This window comes from Podospora anserina, chromosome 5 (assembly GCF_000226545.1).
Source record: "Podospora anserina S mat+ genomic DNA chromosome 5, supercontig 1".
NCBI classification, from domain to species: Eukaryota; Fungi; Ascomycota; class Sordariomycetes; order Sordariales; family Podosporaceae; genus Podospora; species Podospora anserina.
This window is the reverse complement of record NW_001914837.1, coordinates 436,574-460,419: the sequence shown is the minus strand read 5'-3', so window position 1 is coordinate 460,419 and position 23,846 is coordinate 436,574. Positions and strand designations below refer to the sequence as shown.

The 23,846-nt window shown below is 53.6% G+C and overlaps 9 protein-coding genes across 9 annotated transcripts, besides 1 other annotated feature; 6 read left to right on the top strand and 3 right to left on the bottom strand.

Moving 5' to 3' along the window:
* Positions 1–478: 478 nt before the first annotated feature.
* PODANS_5_1710 (uncharacterized protein) lies at positions 479–2,488 on the bottom strand (the record flags this gene model as incomplete). The annotated part of the gene is made up of 3 exons (XM_001904124.1): positions 479–1,600; positions 1,661–2,056; positions 2,129–2,488. 3 exons carry the CDS (start codon positions 2,486–2,488, stop codon positions 479–481), a joined length of 1,878 nt encoding a protein of 625 aa, XP_001904159.1.
* A 1,990-nt stretch (positions 2,489–4,478) lies between these two features.
* Positions 4,479–4,799, top strand: PODANS_5_1720 (uncharacterized protein; the record flags this gene model as incomplete). The annotated part of the gene is made up of 1 exon (XM_001904123.1): positions 4,479–4,799. The coding sequence occupies one exon, from the start codon at positions 4,479–4,481 to the stop codon at positions 4,797–4,799; it is 321 nt and encodes a 106-aa protein (XP_001904158.1).
* Positions 4,800–8,226: 3,427 nt separating this feature from the next.
* Positions 8,227–9,181, top strand: PODANS_5_1725 (uncharacterized protein; the record flags this gene model as incomplete). Its single annotated transcript, XM_001904122.1, has 2 exons — positions 8,227–8,420; positions 8,473–9,181. The coding sequence occupies 2 exons, from the start codon at positions 8,227–8,229 to the stop codon at positions 9,179–9,181; spliced, it is 903 nt and encodes a 300-aa protein (XP_001904157.1).
* A 437-nt stretch (positions 9,182–9,618) lies between these two features.
* Positions 9,619–9,690, bottom strand: a tRNA (tRNA-Arg).
* A 690-nt stretch (positions 9,691–10,380) lies between these two features.
* Positions 10,381–11,336, bottom strand: PODANS_5_1730 (uncharacterized protein; the record flags this gene model as incomplete). Its single annotated transcript, XM_001904121.1, has 2 exons — positions 10,381–10,926; positions 10,989–11,336. The coding sequence occupies 2 exons, from the start codon at positions 11,334–11,336 to the stop codon at positions 10,381–10,383; spliced, it is 894 nt and encodes a 297-aa protein (XP_001904156.1).
* A 105-nt stretch (positions 11,337–11,441) lies between these two features.
* On the top strand, positions 11,442–12,350 carry PODANS_5_1740 (uncharacterized protein; the record flags this gene model as incomplete). The annotated part of the gene is made up of 3 exons (XM_001904120.1): positions 11,442–11,571; positions 11,728–11,993; positions 12,054–12,350. 3 exons carry the CDS (start codon positions 11,442–11,444, stop codon positions 12,348–12,350), a joined length of 693 nt encoding a protein of 230 aa, XP_001904155.1.
* Positions 12,351–14,907: 2,557 nt separating this feature from the next.
* PODANS_5_1750 (uncharacterized protein) lies at positions 14,908–17,781 on the top strand (the record flags this gene model as incomplete). The annotated part of the gene is made up of 5 exons (XM_001904119.1): positions 14,908–15,408; positions 15,492–15,877; positions 15,937–16,217; positions 16,282–16,646; positions 16,753–17,781. The coding sequence occupies 5 exons, from the start codon at positions 14,908–14,910 to the stop codon at positions 17,779–17,781; spliced, it is 2,562 nt and encodes an 853-aa protein (XP_001904154.1).
* A 160-nt stretch (positions 17,782–17,941) lies between these two features.
* Positions 17,942–18,853, bottom strand: PODANS_5_1760 (uncharacterized protein; the record flags this gene model as incomplete). The annotated part of the gene is made up of 1 exon (XM_001904118.1): positions 17,942–18,853. One exon carries the CDS (start codon positions 18,851–18,853, stop codon positions 17,942–17,944), a length of 912 nt encoding a protein of 303 aa, XP_001904153.1.
* Positions 18,854–19,403: 550 nt separating this feature from the next.
* PODANS_5_1770 (uncharacterized protein) lies at positions 19,404–19,983 on the top strand (the record flags this gene model as incomplete). Its single annotated transcript, XM_001904117.1, has 3 exons — positions 19,404–19,408; positions 19,480–19,649; positions 19,730–19,983. The coding sequence occupies 3 exons, from the start codon at positions 19,404–19,406 to the stop codon at positions 19,981–19,983; spliced, it is 429 nt and encodes a 142-aa protein (XP_001904152.1).
* A 1,388-nt stretch (positions 19,984–21,371) lies between these two features.
* On the top strand, positions 21,372–23,331 carry PODANS_5_1780 (uncharacterized protein; the record flags this gene model as incomplete). The annotated part of the gene is made up of 3 exons (XM_001904116.1): positions 21,372–21,672; positions 21,744–22,341; positions 22,419–23,331. The coding sequence occupies 3 exons, from the start codon at positions 21,372–21,374 to the stop codon at positions 23,329–23,331; spliced, it is 1,812 nt and encodes a 603-aa protein (XP_001904151.1).
* Positions 23,332–23,846: the final 515 nt, after the last annotated feature.

Genomic DNA, 23,846 nt, shown 5'->3' with positions numbered 1-23,846 from the left:
CTGTAGATCTCTAAACGGCGTTAGCTCACATGTGTCTCTAGAAGGAGCTTCCGGCTGAGGGCTCGGAGGTGAAAAAGAAGTCTCGCTTATGTCAGAAGCATTAGACTATCGCTGACATGGTATAGGACCCCCTACACCCCGCGAGCGCAGATCACGTGAGGCGGAGTCGGTAGGGTTCGGTCGGGTTGTAGGTGTTCGGTATGGGCCCATATTAAATGAGAGTGTAACTAACACGCGGGTGACGGGAACGATTATTAGATCAACTGGGGTGTTAACTGCAAATTTAACAGGCACTTAACAGAGGCATCAACGGTGTTGGTGACGATCGTGATTTTCTGTAATGATTCTGGCATTTAAATGAAACATAACTGAATAGTACTGGAATGAATATATAGATGAAGAAAGCGAAACAGGTCAATACATAGAGAGACCTGCAAAACCTCCTTGTTTCCGGATACACGTAGTGTCATCTGGCTACCTAGAACAGTGTTGCTGTGGATGGCGGACGAGAACTTGACAGCGGCCTAGACGTTAAGCGCGGCGGCAGTGTCGACTGTGTTGCCGAACTGTCCCATGATTTTGTAATGAATGAACGAGTGGTTGCTTGAAGCCGGGTGCTTAAATTTCGAGTTGTTGGTGTTGATGTTGTTGCCCTCGATGTCGTCGTTGCCCTAGATGTGGTAGTGGTTCGCGTCCCTGTGCTCGTGGTCGATCGGGTATTGGTTGCAGATGATCGTGTACTTGTGCTCCGAACAGGCTGGCTGGCGGTCCTCCAGTATTGATCCAAGCCATCCATGATCTCGTCGGCATGCCTATAGGCGTCCGACGCAGCAAAGTCTTTCACCTTTTGGTCAATCGCCGCCCCTGAGAATGGCCCTGTCCGTGCGGTAAAGTCTGCCATGGCAAATGGCTTTGCCCTCCACCTCGGCTCCATGGGATCCAAGAACTTGGCAGAGAAGTTGCTGTACCCAAAGTCAGGCAACGCAGTAACATTGAATGCGGCCATCATATCGTCGTCCTCGTGGATGAGGTTGTGGCAATGGAACATGTACACGCCGTCCCAGGGAGCGTAATGAGCCTCCACCAGCACCGTTTCCTCTCTCCCAAGCCATACGACATCCTTGAGCCCCTCACTTTCGTATTTCTCCACGCGCCTACCCTCCCGTCGACGCCAGATAACCCGAAAGTCCACCAAATGCACGTGAATTGGGTGAGACCAGCCATCGGTAGTGTTCTCCAACTCCCAGATCTCAACCGTGCCGGGGGGGACATTGGCAAGGATACGGTTGTTGGCCTCCGCGAAGCCAACGCCATTGATGAGCCATTGACCGTTGGCGCGGTGGAACTTGAAGTGCTGGTCAATCTTTCTCCTTGTCTTGGGACGGGGAAATGGAACGGTGCGTAGTTGGGCAGGGACAACGGAGGTGTCGGCGCTGGCGGTGGTGTTGGAAACCACAAAGCGCATGACCTTGTCTGTGTTTTGGTAGTCGTCCTCGACCCCGGCGCCGCCGGCTTTGGCAAAGTTGCGGAGCTCGATGGTCTGTCCGGCGTGGGAGGAGAAGTCGAAAACGATTTCATAGCGCTCGGCCATGGAGATGTACTGGCGGTCAACTGGTTAGCTACCATTTCAGGGAAGAAAAGAGACTGGGAGGAGACAAACCATGTACGAAGTCTGAACTGGCTTCTCCAACAGCCCCGAATCGCTCGCAATGACCTTGAAGGGAAGTTTGGCGTTGAGCCCGCCGGCATTGCTTGTCTTGACAAAGTATAGCGAGAACGATCTTGACACGGCCGCGTTGAGGAACCGGAACCGGTACTTGCGTGGCTCGACGTTCAGAAAGGGCCACGGCTGCCCGTTGACGTGGATGACATCACCCCAGAGGCTGATTCTCTCCCCGACAGTGGAGAACAGTGTCCCGTCGAGGTTGTACTGTTTGGCTGCGAGGACGAGGGGGATGTCGTATTCGCCATAGCCGGAAGGGAGGTTGAGGGCATCTTCTGCTGGGTCGCAGACGAGATACACGCCTGCTTGGCCCATGTAGGCGTTCTCTGCTGTCTGCGGTTTTCGTATGGGTTAGCGTGCCATGACTTGGAACTTGCAGGATGGAGAGGAACAGACAATGTGCACTGCGTGGTCATGATACCACATCATCCTGCCCGACTGCCGATTCGGGAAGTAATAGTCCTTGTACTCCCCAGGGGCGGTGGTGTCCTCGGCCCAACCATCAAAGGGAGCGCGAGAATAGGATCCGTGGAGGTGAATGGAGCTGTTGGCGTGGGCGTTGTTGACGAAGCGAACGACGGACTCGGTCCCTCGTGGCACCATGATGGTGGGACCGGGAGAGATGCCATCGTAGCCGACAAGATTGGCGGGACTGAGGTCCGGGTAGATGGAGTGCTGGAAGGGCTTGATCTCAATCTCGTAGTAATGCACAAACCTGGGAATCGTGGTGTTGGCATTGGTAAGGTTCGAGAACGGGGAGGTCATGTTGGACAGAGTGGGGACTTTGACAATTCTGGGAGGTGTCAGTCCGATGGTAGGGACCGAGGCCAAGATGGCAGCGTGGGGACTTACCGGGTGGGTTGCTTCAGAGGAGGGATAGGAAGTGGGACTTGGAACATGAGCGGGTAGTCTGGGCTCAGGTTTGGGTGCTTCCTCTTGACCAGATGGTGGTTCTCTGTTTCTGAACGAAATCCGAGGTGATCATGGCTGCCCGTGATCTTTTCTGAAGAAGCATCTTCAGGACGACGCAAGAGGTGGGCTTTTGAAAGATGGGGGGCCAGTACCACTGCAAGGGCTGCGAGCTTGAGATAACAGAACAGCACCATGGTGGACGATGGCAGTGTCTAAAACAGATCACCGGCGATAACATCCAAGGCCTGGATATCCCACTGATAGATTTGCTCACCCAGATATATGAGGGCATCTCGATTTGGCTCGCTCGGCTCGAGTTGCCATCTCTTCTTCCAAGCCAATGCCCAGCCAGCAACCTCGGTATGTCAGCTCCAGATGAACTCATCTCGCACTTCGTTTCTTCTTGCGATATTCTCAGTGGCGAAACAATAATCCCGATGTAGCGATGGTGTGGTGACGAACTTGTGGTCAACGACACACGCTCTTGTTTCCATCTTTAGATTTCTAAGGGGTGTGTGGGGGGCAGACTAATACGAGACGTCCATGGGCGCCGGGGGGGTGAACTTCGCTTCGGCAACTACCGCCGCTATCGCTCAGCCCTGAGCAAATTAAAATACCCGATAGTCCCATGCAGGTCGATCCTCGATGCTGATATGGGCACCCTCCAGCAGCCAAACTCGGCAGAGAGCGGCGTCTCACAACACCCCAGCACGTCATCGGGAAGAAGCCGAGTGGGCGTGACCCCTATTCCTTCCCACGCGACGGCCCGCTCTTGGACTGTTAATGAGCCCCCCCGTTTTGCCCCTTACCTACTCTGGATATCATCGGCTATACGTTGAACCTTTCTTTTTCTGTCGGGTTACACCCAAGACAATGTAGACTGTTGCACGAGTCTTTGCCATCTCCCAACAGGAATCTCAGCCGGGACGAGACGGAGGAAATTTCCTACAAGTTCTACCTGAAATGGTGGAGGTGTGAGATCTGTCCTAATAACTGAAGGATTAACGTCGGGAAGAAAGATTTAGCGAATCTCTGATGGTGGGGAATAAAGCTGCAAAGGAAGCGGCACATGATGTTAGACTGGCCTTGGCTCTGTGATAGTCGGCATCTGCTCGCTTAACAGGAACCTATATGTTTGTTATGTTGTATTCACATGGATTCTATTGACACAAGGCCACAGACTCTAGATTCTCCTGATGGATGAGTTCATCTCAGAATATTGTCTATAGCTCGCTTCTACCTTGATGACCAAGCCGATGGGCAGGTCGAGCCGAGCTGAAATATTTGCCCCCGAGTCACGAAGAAGTGAGCCAGAGAGCCATGCCTTGACAGATTGGAGCTGCCGCTGAGAAGAAACATGGACTATGACTGTGATGACTGAGCCGTCGCAGAGAAGAGCCTATATAAGACATGAGCCTCAACAGAGACTTGTGCTGGCTCTATGTCAGGTACCCGCGTCCGTCCTTGACTCGTTCAGCAACACTGCCAACATGAGGTGTCACATCTTCACCTCGATCCTCTCTTTTCTCTTTTTCTCTTTGTTCCTCCCTTGTGTCCTCGCCCAGGTCCTCCGAGATGACTCTCCTATCTGGGTACAGGGAGCGTTCGAGGACGCAACCGTCACCGCCAATGACACATCCTACAACGCCGGCGGTACAATCACCGTCAACGGCTTCGTTTTGAACATCCCAAGAAACCTCTTAGTCCAGTTTCCTGCCGCGTGGGTGCCGTGGAGAGACTTTGTCGCGAGCAAGTCAGACTTCATTGGGTTTGAGACCTTGGTAAACAGCCCCCGCTTGCTGTCGACTCCAAGTTAGCGGCTGGCTAATACCTGTTACAGGTCATGGGCAACACTATCGAGGGAGACCCCCGTGTCGGTCAGGTGGTCATCACCGAGTTCTTCGAGGGCCTCAGCTTCGGCTTCATCGAGTCCCTCAATTACACTGATGGTAGCATGAAGATCGAGAACGGACCTACCGTCCGCATCAGCGATCCCAACGGTGTCTTCTCTGTTGGGTATGACGGTGCGCCGTTCATGACGGCGGATGATCAAAGTCCCAGCATCACTGCGTTTTCAGGGTTTCCTATGTGTATCCCCCGCAACGGTTCTGATCCCTTGTGTCCGTTGAGCAATCGGCCTACTGGCCGTCCCGGAATCTTGTAAGCGATCCGCAACATCGTGGTCAACTCAGCGTTCTGACTGTCACCCTTAGCCGCGCCCCCGACCCATTGGTCATGGCCCCCTTCCTCCCGGGCGATCTCATCACCTTCAGTGGCTTCCGGCGCGGCGACGAAGTCATCGCCTTCAGCATCGTCGCCCAAAACGTTCAGATCACCACTGGCGATGACATTGTCTACATCCGCATGGAGCTCGCTCTCCTCGGTATCTTCAGTCCCAGCCCGGCAGCTGAAATCGCTGACTCCAGAGTAAGCCCCCTGCCCTGCCCTCCCCCAAACAACCATACCGGTGTTAAACCCCACCAAGTTCATCGGCTTCTCCTCCAACCCCCGCACCTCGGTTACCCTCTACGCCCTCGACGTAAACCCCTGCACAGGCGAGACAACAGAACGCATGATCGCCGGCGTCGGTCTTCGCGGTGGACGTAACTTCCAGAACAAGTTCGAGTACCGCAATGAGATCCTGTTTGGCTACACAAGGGAGTATCGTGCCGTAGCTGAGATTGACGGTGTCCCCATCACCCGGAGGACCAGGAACGGAATTCTGGCAGGGAGCTACATCCAACCTGTGAACGTGTGGGTTCAGACCGAGATGGACATCCCGGGGTTGTTCGCCAACGGCGTGCCGTTTGAGTTTCGGGAGATGGAGTTCTTGACCAAGGGTGTTGGGAGGGATGAGAATGGGAATGTCTGGGGTCCGTTGGATCCGTTTCCGCAGTCGTTGGTGCCGATTTCTGCGCCGAACTGTGGGGGGGTGAACTCGAGGAGGGGAGCCGAAGGTCGTGAACCTGTCAAGGGTAAGTCAACTGGCGCGACGTATGGCGTGCAGGAATAAAATGGTTAACCTGGGTTAGGTCCTGTGAGATCGCGGATCCAAAGACGGAGGACGTTTGGGTCGCGATTTGGCCGAATGAAGGCTGAGGCAGTTGCTGGCGCGGACAACAAAGGCACCGAGGAGCCGGAGGTTGTTATTGCTCCTGCGGAAGTCGCAGCTATTGAGGAGAAGGCGAAGCTTGATGCTGTGTTGGAGCAAGATCAGATTGAATCTTTGTTTGGTGACGGACCGCAACTACAATGATGGCTGGAATGGGTTCGACTTCTCAGGTTTGCTATTGACAGGAGCCAATTTGGCTCAAGTACCTAAAGTATCGGGTCCCGACCTATATAGCTATATCACGGTTCAAAGAATACCTACAGATTCCTTTTGCCAACTTAAACTCTTTTGGTCAAAATGACTCTGCCTGGGTACCTAAGGAACTAGCGACAATGCCGGTCCCAAGGCTGGGCTCGCTCTCGCTGGTGGCCACTTTCAGCGCTTTTCGGAGGCAGCCAACTCCAACCCAAGCCACGAATGCCAACACACCGACACGAAACCTCATCATCTTCGCATTGTCACAATGCATCTGGCCGACCATCCGTTGTATTGGGTTGACAAGAGCTGATCTTGGATTGGGGCTCCGGGGGAACCTACGGATGACTGCCACAGCTGTGCTACTTCTACGAAGTCGCGGCAGCCTCCCGGCATCCTGGAAATTGGTGAACCCAACTCCAACTAATTCTTGGTGGAAGCGCCGGAGTTCCAACCGCTGGTCCGAAAACCCGGATGCCCAGGGACATGACGACGACGACGACGAAGCAAGATCACCCCTGCTAGGAGATATCCCCTACTCTGGCGAAGCGTCACCCGCCAGCAGCCTTGATATCACCGACCATGCCTCGACACGAGATATTCATGGACATCGAAATTTAAATCCATCAGAAGATGACCAACTCGGCCGTAGGAGTCCACGTGCTGGTGGCATCAGGTCTATTGGCAGCGCCAGGGAGAGTCTGAGGGGGAACGAATCCTATGTCGAGTTGATCGTCAAGATTCTCGGCACCATTGCTGTCTTCTCGTCATCATCAAACTAGTCTTTGTCACGATACCACTCGGATTTCAAACTGCCGCTTGGTGTTTGTCTATAGGATGGGTAGCAGTACAAGTCCTCGTTTTAATCGCCTATCGGAACCACGAAGTCTACCTAAGCCTGTCCGAAAACCCCATACGTCGCACAGTACAGATAGAGGACTTGCTGCATGAGAAAGCTCTCCAACGCGCCATCTCGACACTGATGATCCCTGTTCTCGGCGCTCTTTAGATCTGGCCCCCTGGCATGGCCGAGAGAACTTGGCTATATCTGCATCTGGTTCATTTATCACATTGTACTTGATCCGGAAATTGGAGAATGGTTAGGTGACAAGGTTGGACCTTGGATGATCATCAACGATTGGGGATCAACCACCAACCCTGCATCCTTCCAGAGGACAGCCAGTGTAAGACGGAAAACAAGTTTCATTTTCCGTGTCCGACAAGCTGCACTGATCTGACTTGCAGGGACAGGTCTTGGGAGGGTAATCCTCTGGTGTATTATCCACGACTCTTACGAAGGCTACCGCGGGTATGTGTTCTTGCCAACTCTTCTTGGCACACAGACTCTTTACCTGTGGTTTTATCTACCCTGAACAATGTCTACTGAATGTCTCGGTGGCTGGGTGTGGTGCCAGGGGATATCGCTGTTCTCCAATCTTCTTTTCACATGCCTCGTTTTCGCCAGGTCGTTGGAGACGTACGATAGCTCCGGAACTCATAAGCCTGAGTGGCTAGACTTGGCTGGGTAAAGTGAAACGACTGTGATAAAGGGTTACAGTGCGCATCAAATAGGTTGGGGATAGCTCGCACTTGTGCGCAGTGATTGACAGACGTTGACTGGACTTCGTGGTGTGGGAGCTGTATGGTGCGGCAGAATACCTTTTCTCAACACCATCAATCATTTATGAGTGAGCTCCACGACAATTCTCTCCTAGCATGAGAACGCGATGGTTTTGCCCCTGGACCCCTGAGCTGGTTCCGGACGGCGGTCTGTGATACGTAATTTGCACTGCCCTCTCGGGATGCCTCCCACCAAAAGTTAGCGGTTGGAGCCGAGTGGCAAAAGGGCCAAAGCACCCGTCTGGACTCCATTCACCATCCGACCCCATACAATTCACACGTATGGCACGTTTGTATGTCTCGTGTCTCAAAGTTCATCACGATGCTGCCCGCAAAATGAAACCAACAGACCGCCCGCAGTTGTTCGTGTCACCAACGAAGCTTTGGGTAACAAAGAAACTCCCCACGTGATGTCGGGCGTCCGCAGAGATGTGTAAAAGTTAATGATATTCAGAGATACTCAAATAAACAGCTCCGAGAGCAAACACCTATAACTATCAAGACTGGTTTGTGGGCCTCAGGGCCGAAGCCCAGGGAGCAACCTGTCTGGACCAATCCACCGGAGCAATACCTCCCACACTTGACGAACCCCATATTCACATATAACCTCTCCCTACGGCCTCAGTCGCTGCTCCTCACCCACCTCACAGACACAAGCATCGAAATGTCGCAACCACGTGCAAAACCCATCGAGCCTGGAGAACTCGACACTCACCCGGGCTATGCTCGGAGGAACGAGGTTGTCAGAAGGGCTGACTACCTTGTTCAAAATTATCTCGAAGTACCTCCTCATATTCAAGCCGCATACAACATCATCACTAGTAGACGCCAAGAATGGGCCATGGTTGACAACGCGACGTAGGTCCAGAGCTGCTTTGTGAGGTCCAACACGTTACTGAAATCGGTCAAGAATATGTCACATTATCGACTCACTCCCACCCGGGCTCACAGAGCGCAAGATTTACAGAAGAGACGACCTCAAGGAGCCCAACCCCTTGAACGAACCGGGCTACTACCAAATAATGCGCCGTATCCTCACCGCCGAACATATCTTCTACACAGGACCCCTAGCAGGACACATCCTTGAGCAAATGGGCGAGCCCGGCGGTCCTTTCAAGTACTACCTCAAACAATCCAACATCTCCATCACCAACCTCCTCCACTTCACCCGAGCCGTCTCCCACAAAGCCCAAAAGCCCAAGTTATCCCCCACCGAGAAGAAACCCCCGTCCCAAAGCTCCTCCAGCAAGCCCCCCTCCATCGACCCTCCACCCAACAACAGTATAATCCACCCACAGTTCCAGTACAACAACATCAACCGCCAATCCTACTTCTTCGAAGACATGTCCCGCGTCCTCCGCAAAAAACCAGACAACCACACTCAGCTCGAGCACCGCACCTTTCTCCTTCCCGACTTTCAATCCCCCCACGAGTACATCGACAAAGGAATCCTCAAAATCAACTCCCACACCCTCCTGTTCGACACAACCCTCAACAACACCCTTCTGAAACTCATCCAAGAGCTCGACGTCAGACCAGGTATCATTGTAAAAGAGTTCTCCTTCTGGCCAGACGGAGCGGACTCAAACCTGCCAGAGACACCCAGTAGATGGACGTAAGTTCCCCCCCCTACATATCTTGTCCCTGTGAAAAAAGACACTCGGTGCACTTATCATCAGTCGCCAATCCGCACCAAGATACTAACAACACACCCCGTGGGGAAAAAGCGATTTCTACTCAGTCCACCACTGGCTCTCAGACAACTACACCATCTACCCTTTCGCCCTCCCATCTCCCAATCCTCCCTCCGGAAGCGGCTTCGTAGCCTGCATGCCCAAAATCTACGTCCTCAAGAAAAAGACGTCGTCGCTGGGTGTATCGAAGCTTATCGGAAGAGCGAGGAGTCTTAGTAGGGGTGCCTCGCCATCTCCAGGGCAGCCATCGTCATAAGAAGAGATAGTAGAATGGGAAAAGTAATTAGAAATCTACAATATCCCCAAAAAAGCGGGGTTGAAAAGGAATGCAAGCTGACCAAGTCTTGGGTCAACTCGTTTTGCACCCGACGTGGGACTCGAACCCACAGCCTTAAGATTAGAAGTCTTACGCGCTACCATTGCGCTAGCCGGGCTGGTGCTTTGTTGATGTGTTTCTGTGGAGCTTGCGTCCATGATTGCCACCGCCAACCCCAGCTCAAAAAGGATGGCAAAACCCTGACAGCTGAGGAAGTGCTCGCAAACTGAGACGAAACATCAAGATAGTCCCAAACTACACAGATTTGATGGTTTGATGTTCTCCTGTATTGTGCATAATATATGTGTGCTGTCTTGCCACAGAATGAGCCCTACACCGGCAACGCTGTGCCGTGCGATATGGCCTATCATACCTATTCCACATTTTGACGCCTGCGCACCGTATTTCCCAGTTGTTCCGTATCTGGAATCGAAGAAGGCAATATCAGTTGATCTTGCGCCGATTACCGATTGAACTAGGTGTCCATTGGTCCGGTTTAAGGTTATTATGCAGTTCTCTGCGCCATCCTTGGTTTGTCACGTCGAATTTGGATTTCAACAAATGGTTCCCCGAGGTCCAATGTGGGCCGGCGTGTCCACGACCAGCCAGCCCAAATATTAGAGCATGAACCCATGCCATCAAGTAAGGTTTTGGTACAGCTGTTCGTACGGGTTGATCCCACAACAGGCGCTGGCCATATTGTAATTTCTTCGTTTCGTCGGCGGTGGCGATCTTGGGAATTGAAGGGATGGCGAGGGCGTGGGTTGGCTTCCTCCACCTCTTGCTTGAAGAGATTCTCCCCAGTCCCTCAGTTCTTCTTGATACTGTCCATCCACTCCTTCCCAGACTTGGCGCCGTCGTGCGCCTTGCGGAAGAGCTTCCTCTCCCACTCGTCCAGCCCTCTGAGGAACTCCTCACCAGCACCACCAATCCCAAGATTACTCCCCTCCTCTTTCCCTTTCCCTTTAGTGCTGACGCCCCCAACCTTGCGAGCATGTAATGAGATCTCGGCAGCGCGAGTGACGAACGTCTTGCGCAGGACACTCCCCAGCTCTTGTTCCTCAGATAGATCCATCATGTGTGTTGCAAGCCCGTAAAAATGGGCGCTCTGGTCGCGTAATGGGACGGCTCGAGGGTCGGCTTTGAGGGCTTGAACGACGTCGTTTCCGAGAGCTCGGGGGAGGTCGAATGTGACAAAGGTCTTGTTATCGGGACCGCCGGTGTTGGCGATGACAAGCATTTCGGCGAGCCATAGTGGGAGGTTAACTTTTGTTCCGGCTTTGAGGGGTTGGTTCGGGGTGTTGTCAAGGTAGCCTAGGTCAGGAATGTCGAGCTGGAAGGTACATGGGATTTTCTGTGGCCATCAAGGTGCCGGTTAGTGACAGAGAGAAGGTTCGGAGGAGACCAGTCTGGTACCTCTGCGTCGGTGAGAATAGAGTCAATGTCGTAGTAAGACATAATGACGACGCGGTAGTGAGGCGATCCAATGCAAAGAATGAAAGAAACTCCAACCGCAAGTCCAACCTCGACTGGTCCCTGAATTTTGGGCTTCGAGAGGACGCGAAACATCCTGGAGGGGCAGTGCGCCTCTGTTAGGTCAGCGACGCTCGTGCCAGCTGGCGGCCCAGACAACAGTTCATACAGCCGAAACTGGGGTAGCTTGAGGTGGGGCAATGACGGAATTGTGACTGATAGTAACCGAAGCTTCCATCGAGGTTCCCTCCTGAGACCAGACCCAACAAGTTTGACGTCCCAAGTCTGCATCATTGGAACTCAAAGGGTATGTTTACGGCACGCCTCCAAACTCTAAACCGCCAGACACTCAATTGACCCCCTATCTCAACAGCAAACACAACCATCACTATCAAAATGTCTTCCACTCTTCTTCGCACCGTCCCCGCGCTCCGTGGAGCTCTCCGGGCTTCGGCTGTCAAGCCTGCTGCTGCTCTCGCCAGCACCAGCTTCGTTCGCGGCAAGGCCACTCTCCCAGATCTTCCGTGTAAGTGTTGAACAGTCAAGAGGTTACATTGGTTGCCCTCTATGGGGCTACTCCCACACGCCAGCCACGCCGCTGCCACAATCTGTCGCAATTGACGCCAGTAGCTAGCTACAACTTACCATGATAAGGCATTGTACTTACCTGTGCTGGTTACAGATGACTACAATGCGCTCGAACCTTACATCTCCTCCAAGATCATGGAGCTCCACCACAAGAAGCACCACCAAACATATGTGACCGGCCTTAACACGGCGCTGGAAAATATCGCAAAGGCCGAGGAGAAGGGTGACTTCACCAAGGCTGCCTCGATTGCGCCTCTTCTCAACTTCCACGGTGGTGGTCACGTCAACCACTCTCTTTTCTGGGAGAACCTTGCCCCTGCCAGCAGGGAGGGCGGTGGTGAGCCTAAGGGAGACCTCAAGGTACGTTGGGCCCGAGCAAGAGTTTTAGAGATTGTGCTAACGTGTGTTCGTGTAATGCAGCAAGCCATTGAGGACGACTTTGGCAGCTTTGAGGACTTCCGAAAGCAGATGAACACCACTCTGGCTGGCATCCAGGGCAGCGGCTGGGCGTGGCTCGTCAAGGACAAGGAGAGCGACACTCTGAGCATCGTCACCCGCGCCAACCAGGACCCCGTTACCGGCGCCTTTGTGCCTCTTCTGGGCATTGACGCCTGGGAGCACGCGTACTATCTCCAGTACGAGAACCGCAAGGCCGAGTACTTTGATGCCATCTGGAACATCATCAACTGGAAGACGGTTGCCAAGAGATATGACTAAAGGAGCGGGAGAAGGAGGCAGACGAAATGTGTATTATGTAAATGAGAGCGTATTGCGTATGTAGGATGGGGGTTCTTTTATTGAATACCATTGACGTCTTACCTGTTAGTCCAGCCTCTACACTGATCATCGATCAATGTCAAATGTTCTGTAGGATTCGATTCGGCTCGGTCGACCGGCACCGACCCAAAATCCGACCATGTCTTTGGAGGATGTGGACGAGAAAAGCTTTCAGGGTCCCGTGATGTGTGGAGGCTGAAAATGTCTCGTCGGGACGTGACACCGCCGTCTCAACAAATACCGCCCTGGGGTGACACAGTAAAACAAAGATGGTGTCGTGGTGTCACGGGGGGTGTGGTGAAGGAGCATCGTCGAATGTTGACAGGCCATCCTTGGGCGGCTTGGCCCGTGCAGTGTGCAGTTTATGGTCACCAAGCACTTGGCTTCAGAAGCCGAGTGGGGCACTCGTCGCTTCCCCGTTTTGCCCCGCACCCTTCCATGGGACTCGGATCATCGGTGCCCCTCTTCCCCGCCATGCTAAGGCTATTGTGGACGACAGTTGGGACATCCTCAGAGGACACAGCACGGAGTACGGATTATCCTTATTGTTGTTCATATTTGGTAATGATATGATTGAGTTGTTCAAGCTCCTCTCGTACTCAGTGGGTTGGCATACTTTTGCCTCTTCCGCTCTCTCCGATCGTATAAGTAAGTCATCGTATAGGTTACCATATTGAGTGCAGGGACTTGCACGAAATCCTGGGATATGAGTCCTTCTTTCACCCTTCCAAGCTTGTTGGCAGCAAGCAAAGCACCAAATTGGTCGATACGGTCCACATGTGAATACCTGGTGATGACCTGACTGCCCGGCACTGCCGCCAAACCACATGTTACTCTGAGAAATAGTTCCTGCAGAGGCCCACCTTCAGGGCCAATACGGGCACCAGAGCCGCTGACCAAGCCCAAGATCTCGATCAACGACATGTTCCAAGACGTTCCCAGTTGCATGATAGCCGAGCAGTCGTGGGATATTTTCTGCCCTCAGCATAGCCAGCCATCGTATGATCTCGTTGAAGTGGCCCATCAAGCAGTTGAAGCTGATGTATAAGTCATCAACCCACGACTGAGTGTGATGTTTGCCAACACAATCAATAGCTCATTACTCATAGCTCGATTATCTACCTAAACAGCTCATTCGATCTGTTGGTCTCACATCCCCTATCCCTCACCACCATCCAATTCATTCCACCTGCAGATTCACAACCTCACAACCCCGCATCCAATCACCCCCTTGTCAACACCCCTAGCTCAGGCCCCTGTGAACTGCACCGCTAGCCGCACGACATCTCCAACGCTAGAAGCCCGCTAACAGCGGTTACAACGGACACTGTAACCAAGACGTCACCACTTCCAAGACGTCGTGATAGAAGAGAAAGGTTCGTCTCAAAACTTTGGGAATGCTGACGGATAGTTTCCTGAGATCATTCCATCTCAAATTGATCCTTCAGATGATCTGACAGTAAGTAGAAGAGAAATTCTCAGCAACCCGTACACCGTCCAGATCAGATTCTTCGGAAGCCGGTCTCAGACAAGCTGTTGCTATTCAGCGAGACCGTTACGCAAAGAAAAAGAAAAGAATTTCTGCTGTAAGTTCCTGCACTATTCCATTTTCTCGCTCCTACACCTTGCTGTACGTGCCCGTTTCAGACTCGCGCATGGAGTCGATAGTCTCGTTCTGAGCTGTCACCGTCTCCGAGCCGACAGGTCGCGGGCCGTGGCCGGACGAGGACAACTCTTTTTGTTTTCGAGAGAAGCCCCGAACCACAGTTATCACAGCCATGGCTTGGTGATGGACATTCTCACCGACTTTACCACCTGCACTTTCATGTATTGTGCAGGTGTGGTAGCTTTCGTCCAATGACCTCTGTGGGCTCCAAGCCAACCCCGCCGTGACCCCAAGCACGAGATGCATTCCTGCCCTGCCAGGGCCATCTACAGACTGCGTATCTTGTGAGCCCTCCGGCAGCGAGATGGGTGGCATGCTGTGGCGCGGGGATCAAGCACCGTGTGTCCCACGTCGAGGGTGGCACAAGGCAGGGGGCAAAAAGTGAGAAGAGCTTCATGGAACGACGAGATATCGCCATTGTCGTTCTCGCCCATTCGAGGCACACAGATCAACCAGGTTTTGGATAGTGAAATTGACAATCTCGCAGGTGACACCACCAATTCCCGGCAGTCTGGACCCAAGAGAAGTCCCTCGGGAAGCACCGACCTGACATCGAACCTGACTCGACAAAGAACATACTCCTCGGCGGACGTCCCCCATCGTCTTACGCTTGCGCGAGCTGAGCTCATTGTTCCTACCCCGCCTCACATTACCAAGTACCTCAGGTACCACTGTACCAGAGCAGAGAGCAGCAGACCACTGCATCGCAGCATCCCACTGGACCCGCCTGGCTGCAGCTGCAAGACGAATACCTGCGTCACCGCCTCGTGAGGACCTCCCCCCGCGTCCATAGCAAGCTCGACAGCTGTTTTTTCCCGATTTTCTTGAACAATGGATCAGGATCAGCGCCCCTCCTCACCGTCGACCACCCTTGCTTCCCGCCACCATAACGAAAACACCGACAGCCTCCCAGCGCCAACCGTCGTCCCATCCTCGCCATCCCAAGCCCAGAACGGGTCTGGGTCCCCCCGCTTTGCCCGTCAACTGGCCTCGTCCCCAGCTGCGATCCAGGAACAGGAAAGAGCTATAAGCCCTTTGTCCTCCCCCGTTGCTCCCTCTACTCTCGCTCAACCTCAACAATCTACTTCCTCTGATCGTGCCAATTCTTTGTTTGCAGATCCACACGAGCAGAGCTCAGATCATACACATACAGATAATCGATCCCATCCCGATCATTACAACCACAAGAGTCTTCGTCCTGTCGTACACGCTGTCAACGCAGCCATGGCGTTCGAAAAGGGACGCAAGTTCTCCACGGGCACTTCGGTGCACCGCAAGCGCCAGATGAGCACATTGGTGGAGAAGGAAGGTCACTTTGGTCCTGCCCTCACCGTAAGCTAGCCACCCTGCCTGCCTGTCTCTGTTTGTTCTCTTCACAGTACATAAAAACTGATGATGGCTTTTGTCTCTACAAGACCCTCTACCTCGGTGTCTCGGCCGTCTTCTCAGACGACCACACGGCCGTCGTAGCCCTGGCAATTCACGACACAGTCTATCTCGTGGACTTTTCCGTCAAGCATATTATGCTGGACGACGCCATGAAGATGGGGGCCGATCTGATTGCTGACCACGTGATTGCCGAAGTGGAAAAGTACGAGCACGAGAACTTTGCCAAGTTTATCGGTGCTGGTCTGCCCACGACGCTCAAGTACATGAGCCCGAGCTTGTGCTCGAGGCTGTGGCTGGAGCTGGATATTGTGCCGATTGTGATGCGGCCGGACGATGAGCACAAGGAGAAGTCGTTTTGGGATGTGAAGAGGGTGGACGAGCAGGCTGATTCTATGGCGCGGAAGTGTATCATGTGAGTGTTGTTGGCGTACAACTCGAGCTCAACCGGCAGACGCTAATGGGACCTGATAGGAACTTCGGCCCCTCTCTTGTTCCTCTTCTTCACGTTGGCTGGCGAGGAATTGTCCAGACTGATGCTGGCTTCCGAGCCCACCTTACGACAGTCCAGAACCACAAGGACACTTGCAGCCATGCTACGTGGGAGACCATGTTGACGTATGCAAAGAAGCTCCGCGCGAACAAGACCAAAATTGCCTTCTTCAGTTCCACACCTCAAGGTGGTGGTGTGGCTCTGATGCGTCACGCATTGGTCCGTTTTGCCCGTCTCATGGGGGTGGACTTGACTTGGTATGGTAAGTAGAGGATACAACTTGAGCTCTGTTCGGAGGAGTCTGTGAGGCTGACGTTTTTGGACAGTCCCCAAGCCTCGTCCTGGTGTCTTCCGTATCACCAAGAACATCCACAACATTCTCCAGGGTGTGAGCCACCCCGACCAACGAGTCTCGGCCGAGGAGAAGCAGTCCATCATTGACTGGATCACCGACAATGCGAACCGTTACTGGTTCTCTGAGGGTGGGCCACTGTGCTCGCCCGCGGACGGTGGTGCTGATATTGTCATTGTAGGTACCTTGTACTTTCCTCTCTATGAGTCTTTTTTTCCCCTCTCACTCGAACCAACGTCTACCCTCCATCATGCACGTTCCCTGGTTAAGGTTGTCCACCTGACCACAGCCACCACAACGGGAGCGTGGGGGAGTTCTTTCTCTTCCTACAGTACCACGGTTACTGACGTTGTCTTAGATTGACGACCCGCAAATGCCCGGCCTCATCCCCCTGATCAAGAAAGCCACTCCTGACCGGCCCGTCCTCTACCGCTCCCACATCCAGATCCGCAGCGACCTGGTCGCCAAGGCCGGCTCGCCCCAAGCCGACATCTGGGACTTCTTGTGGTCCAACATCCAAGGCGCAGACATGTTCATCTCCCACCCCATCCCCATCTTTGTCCCCCACACTGTCCCCCGAGAGAAGGTCGTCTACCTCCCCGCAACAACCGACTGGCTCGACGGCCTGAACAAGCACCTCAACAAGTGGGACAGCGGTTACTACGGCCACATCTACAACGTGGCCTGCCACTCGCAGCGCATGACGGAGCTGAACTGGCCAGCGAGGAAGTATATCATTCAAGTTGCGAGATTTGACCCTGCGAAGGGCATCCCTACCGTGATTGACTCCTATGCCGAATTCCGTCGCAGGTGTGACAAGCAAGGGCTCACCGATGTGCCTCAGTTGGTGGTTTGCGGAAACGGGTCCGTTGACGATCCAGACGCAAGCCTGATCTATGATCAGACCATGAGCCAGCTCGAGACGTACTACCCTGACCTGATCAAGGATGTGAGCGTCATGAGGCTGGATCCGAATGATCAGCTGATCAATACCCTGCTTGCCAACGCGCACGTCGTGCTGCAGTTGTCAACTCGGGAGGGTTTCGAGGTCAAAGTTTCGGAAGCACTTCATGCGGGTAGACCGGTGATTGTGACTGCCACGGGGGGCATTCCGCTGCAGGTCAAGGACAAGGTGAATGGGTTTTTGGTCCAGCCGGGGGATTGGAAGGCGGTGGCGGGGCACTTGATGGAGCTCTTTACGGATGAGGAGCTGTGGAAGAAGATGAGCCATGCTGCTGCCACGGGGGTGTCGGATGAGATCGGGACCGTGGGCAACGCGCTCGGGTGGTTTTATTTGGCGGCCAAGTGGAACGAGGTAGGCGTGGAAAAGCATGGGAAGGGGGGGCTGAAGGGGAATGAGAAGTGGGTGAATGATATGGCGAGGGAGGAGGCGGGTTTCCCGTATGCGGAGGGGGAGAATAGGTTGCCGAGGCACTTTACGCAGAGCAAGGAGGTGCCGGTGCATACCAAGTAAGAAGAAAGGGTTTGATACCGCGATGGAAAAGAGTCTTGGGAACAAGTAGCATGGACTTTTGTGTCAGATGAATATACCGCCTCTGCTTTACATGTCTAATTATTTGGGTTGAAAATCCAGTCGCCTGCAACTTTATCTATGATGCCAAATCAGCTTGGAACTATACAGACATCTCCATCGAGATAACCTTGTGCGGGTTATACCCCTTGATCTCGAAATCTTCCAACTTCCACCCATCAATACTTCCCCCTTTCTCCCTCTTGATCTCCAACTCTGGGAACTCCCTCGGTTCTCTTTCCAGCTGCGTCTTGAGAGCATCAACATGATTCAAATACACATGCGCATCCCCCATCACGTGCGTCAAGCTCCCCGGCACCAAATCACACACATGGGCCAGCATGTGCGTCAACAGCGCATAACTCGCGATATTAAATGGCACCCCCAACCCCATATCACAACTCCGCTGGTACAGTTGACAGTGTAGATGCCCCTTGACCTCCCTCCCCTCCTCCGTCTCTTTCCTCGACCTAGGATAAGAGACATAAAACTGGGCAAACATGTGACAGGGCGGGAGGACCATCTGGCTCATGTCCTTTGGGTTCCACGCCGAGAGGATCAACCTCCTATCGTACGGGTTCGTCTTGAGGGTCTGGACGATGCGCGCGAGCTGGTCGACGCCCTGGCCGGTGTAGTCGGTTTTGGAGTCAACGTACTCTGCGCCAAAGTGGCGCCACTGGAAGCCGTACACGGGGCCGAGGTCGCCCTCTTCGCGGTGGGTGAGGCCTAGGCTGTCGAGGAAGGCGCGGGAGCCGTTGCCGTCCCAAATTTTGACGTTTTGGGAGGACAAGGGGAGGGAGGAGGTGGAGCCGGAGATGAACCAGAGGAGTTCGAGGATTATGGCGCGGGTAAAGACGCGTTTTGTGGTTAGGAGGGGGAGGAGGGGGGTTCCTGTTGGGGTGGAGAGGGAGAACTTGAGGGGGGAGGGGGCGAAGAGGGAGTAGGTGCCTGTCCCGGTTCTGGAGAGAAGATGGTTAGATGATGAGTGGGAAAGGGGGAGTGAGAGAGGGGGCATACCGGTCCCGGCGGAGTTCACCGTTTTCGAGGATGTCGCGGACGAGGTCGAGGTATTGGTATTCTTCGTGTCTTTTTAGGGGGGGGGTGGCTGCTGGGGCCGCGGCCGGCGCGGCGGGGGTTGTGGAAGGGGCTTCAACTGTCATTTTCAAGACTTGAGAATATTTGGGAAATTGAAAGATTCGCGACAACGCTGGAAAGTGCTGGCTTGTTGAATGGTGGTGTTGCTCACGAGGCAATAGAGGGGTCTCCCCAAAACCATTAACGCGTCGACGCGAAAGAGCGAGTGGACCGTGCGCCCCGTAAGGCTGGTAGGCCAGGCCCTGTTACGTCAGCAAATCTGATGCAACGCGGTGGGGGCTTTTCGACAGCCTTCGAGAAGGCGACGGTCCAGAAAGTTCACTCACTTCAACTTGCTCGTTCTTTTCTAATCCTGCCGCAGCAACTACATCAAACTCCTGCGCGCCAAATTTTACGCCAGCAACGAAATTATCTACATTTCGAATACTACACCGAGCCGTTTTGCGACAAGCCAGCCCGTATATATCACCATGTCGTATGTTGAGCCCCGCCCCTTAGCCGCCTGTGTCTTTGTCGGTTAGTTACTAACCAACCAACGGCTTCTAGTTTCGTACTGCCACACTTGGAGACCGGCTGGCACGTCGACCAAGCTATCCTTAGCGAAGAAGAGCGCCTGGTAGTCATCAGGTTTGGCAGAGATGGCAGCAGTGCGTGTATGCGACAAGATGAGGTGCTCTACCGCATCGCCGACAAGGTCAAGAACTTTGCAGTCATCTGTAAGCTTTCCCTCCGTTTCTATCTGTTTTTTTTTTGGCTTTGGCGCAAAGCAAACGCTAACCATGACTTTCTACTCTAGACGTTTGCGACATCGAGAAGGTCCCCGACTTCAACACAATGTACGAGCTCTACGACGAGTGCACCCTCATGTTCTTCTTCCGCAACAAGCACATGATGATCGATCTGGGCACCGGTGACAACAACAAGATCAAGTGGGTGCTGGAAGACAAGCAGGAGCTCATCGACATTATCGAGACGGTATATCGGGGTGCGAAGAAGGGCCGTGGTCTGGTGGTCAGCCCCAAGGACTATTCCACGAGACACCGGTACTAAGGTGGCTGGACATGAGGTAAAGGGCTTGGCTTTGGGGAGAGATTGCGGCTTACGTTTAGGAACCAACGGTCTCTGGTTACTTTGGGCGAGGAGGCGATATTGAGGCACTTGGAGATATACCCGGGATCATGAAAGGCAAGCAGGAATGATTCAGTCAAGATAGCGGAAGAATGCTAATGCTTTCAGAAAAATGGATGAGGTCTCCCCTCTGGTGCAGATTGCTCGCTACCCTTTCGAGTAGGTAAGCCGTAGGTCTATGCTGAGATGCTGACTTGGCGCATGTTTGGAGTTGCAGCACAGTCTTGGCCTGGAAGAAGTGTGAGTCCTCACAACTTTGCATCCTCAAGGTATTGTATGACGATAAACTATTAGAATGTAGTGAAGCGCATTTACATGTGCCCCCAAATAATAACCGTACAAGTTCTTATCACGACCTTCTCGCGGGGGATCGCGTCACCTTATCCGCTGTGATCGTGGGGGTACAGCCCCCTGAAATGGATATTAAACCTGATCTGGCTTAGGTCGCCTCCATCCGAAGTGTCCACTTCCAACATTTGAATCCAGGGCTAACCTGGAAGCACCCATGTTGATTCTGACAGACGCCAACCTGGAAGTGCAGCAAGCTTGCAATCTGACACCGGACCCTGATTTTCACACGTGTATTTTCATCTGATTTATGACAAAGACCGCCATTGCCCATGCCAGTCAAGCCGTTCTCGAGCCGTCCAAGAAGTGTACGCATAAAATGCGACATGATAACAGGAAAGACGCAGCGCAGCTGGAGGAGGCAATGTCTCGGCGCTGCGGTTGGCTTTGCAACGGGGAGGTGGAAAGGCGGTTGTGTCGTGCCGATAGGAAACCCCAGCAGCGAATAGCGCCCCATCTTTTCCCAAACGGGGGCTTTCCAAGCAAATATGTGGGGATAGTCCACTGGTCTGCGCGTCGTTCAGGGGTTTTTCTTCAGGGGAGAAGGAAAGGGCTCCAGGCACTTGGCAATCCCAATTTTTTGATCCTGCCAACTGCAAACTCGCAAACCACAGGCCGTCGCACCTGTCCATTCATTCATTCATTCATTCTCCATTCCATTTATTATCGTGCCGAGTTCTTGTGTTCGCTGCGGTTGTTTTGTTCTGGCTTGCTTTGCTTGCTTGCTTGCTTTCACAGCCTGACTCTGCCTCTGCCTATTGCAGTCGCTCCTGTCGCTCGTTTATTGTCGTTGCGTCGTTGTCTTTACCCGGACGCCGCTCCCCTCTTTCTCACGATCGATGCAGTCCAGAAGCCACCAACCGTAATTTTCCCACTTCATCCCCCCACCACCCGCCAACCTGGAGGCCTTCACCTACAGCAGACCGGGCGACAAATCGCCCGCGTCCAAAGCTGCCGCTGCCATGAACCGTCTGGCTTTGGCCCATCCCAAGATACGGCGCCTGGCCTTCAGTCGTCAGGCGCTGTTCGTCGGCCTCGCCATATGCTTCGTCTGGTTCGTCACCGTGTCGATGCGCAACGATGTTTCAGAGCACTGGTCACGGCTCGGCCTTCAGCTTCCCGATCTGCGGAAACAACCACAACGGATGCCAACTCACAATGTCCTACCACCACTCGCTCCGCGCATTCCCTGTTACGGTCCCCGTGGACACCTTCTGGGACATAGCCCCGACGACGACCTTGTTGAGAAGGAGATTGATGGCCGTAAGCGCGCTCCCTTCGGCGTCGTTATCTCACGCGGTTTTCTTTGTTCTAACAAACAATGCCATTGACAGCCTACCCAATCCCATTTGCCGGCTCCTTTGAGGCCCTCGGCTTTGACTTGACCTACATGACGGCCGAAAACCGCTACGGACCCTATGGCTACGGCGAAAACAAGGAGGACTACAAGCGCCAAAAGGTCGACTGGGCCAACCTTGACTGGGGCAAGCTGCAGAATGAGTGCTTTTACCGAAACCGAGAGCGCTTCCCCGAAGCCGCCGAGCCATTGAACGACACGCGCATCGAGACCCGATTCACCTACCGAAAGAACGCCCCTTTCTCGGAAATCAGGCACTGGCACGAATTCGAGCCAAGCAGGAGGACCGCCATTGTGGTGCGCGTGTGGAAGGGATACGAGTACTCGTCTGAGGATATGTACTACATCCGCTCGCTCATTGCTGAAACGTCGCTCAAGTCCGGTGGCGAGTACCAGGTCATTCTTCTGGTCGACATGAAGGATTACGAGGGATACAAGCCCGAGATTTTTGCTTCGAGAGAGCTGTACGAGCAAGGTCTGAAGGATGCCGGCGTTCCTCCCGAGTTTGCCTCGATTGCGATTCTGTGGGACAACCGGCTCCTGGACAGCTGGTACCCGGACGTTGAGGAGCATCGGTAAGCTAACCGGGTCGACATGGCGACAACCCCCATATCTCGTTTTGGCTGACAGGCGAACTAACAAGCTACGCTAGCACCATGTGGCAGGTGTTCCAGCCCATGCAGCTCCTCGCGCTCTTTTACCCCGAGTTTGATCACTGGTGGCAGGTCGAAATGGACATGCGCTTCATGGGTGATGCCGGCAAGATGCTCGACAGGCTGGCACTCTTTGCGCGCGAGGAGCCCCGCAAGCAGGCCCTCGAGCGTGCCACTTTCTGGCATATGATTAACGAAATCGGAGATTACGAAGAATTCTCAAAGCAGGTCGACAAGGCGAACAACGGCGGGTCTTTGGCTTGGGGTCCCATGAGAGTGAGGGAGATCTTGCCCATTGGGCCCGAGCCTCCGGTATCCGACCCGCGCAACGAAACCTTCCGCTGGGGCGTCGGCGAAGAGGCTGACGTGATCACGACTTCGTACTGCAACGACGCCAACAAACCGAATAGCTGGGTGTTCAAGGAGTGGATTTACGGCTTTAAGAAAGGCGTTCAGACACCCCGCTACTACTGCCCACCAGCCATCATGCGTGGCAGCAGAACGCTGCTCCTGGCCATTCACCAAGCCCAAGTCGAGCAAGGGATCCGTGTGCCAAGCGAGGCCACTCTCCCAAGCTTTGCGCTCTGGCACGGACTCAAGCTCAGCTTCCCTCAGCACCCCGTCTTCCACCGCGACAACGGCGATGACAAGATGCAGGATGAGTGGTGGCGCGGTGGTCCCCAGGCCAGCAAATCCGGCAACGGCCCCGACAATCTCGACCACCCTCGGGGCATGGGCCTGACTTTCTGGTGGGAATCGGACTTCCCTCGTCAAATCTTCAGCGCGTGGACAGGCCGCAAGCTGGAGGAGGACGTCGACTTCCCCTGGTTATTACATCAGCAAGACGGGCAAATATTTGCACCCAATATCATAATGCATCCGATGAAGCACATCAAGGACGACCAGGAATGAACGACGACGCGAGGAACAAAAGTCTTTTTATGTATGAAAGAATTATTTACTACAGGGAAGATTACATGAAAGGCAGGGCGGGATTATTAACGGTACTTTATATCATTCAACACTTCTTTTTCTTTTTCAAAAGCCACACAACGCATTACCACGCAAACGGCCGATGGGAATGTCCTTTTACCACACTTTACACCACACTACCTTTTTTGGGCGGGGAGTCATGGAGCAAAAACGGGCGAGGGGTGGCTGGCCAGCAGCATTTTTTTTTTTTGACAGCATAGCAAAACGTTTTTTGCTTAGTGGGGGTTTAAGGGGGGGGTGGTGGGTTATCAAGGGATTTGCTGGGTCTTTTTACCCTTGTTTTCTTGTGCTGCCACAATTTTATTTTCTGATACAGACTTTTTTTTTTCTTTCTGCTCTTCGTTTCGTTTTGTGTTTTTACTTAATGTGTATGTTTGGGAGGGGAGAGCAGGATGCATATTGCATTTGTTTAGCAGCAGCATTACTTTTAAGGG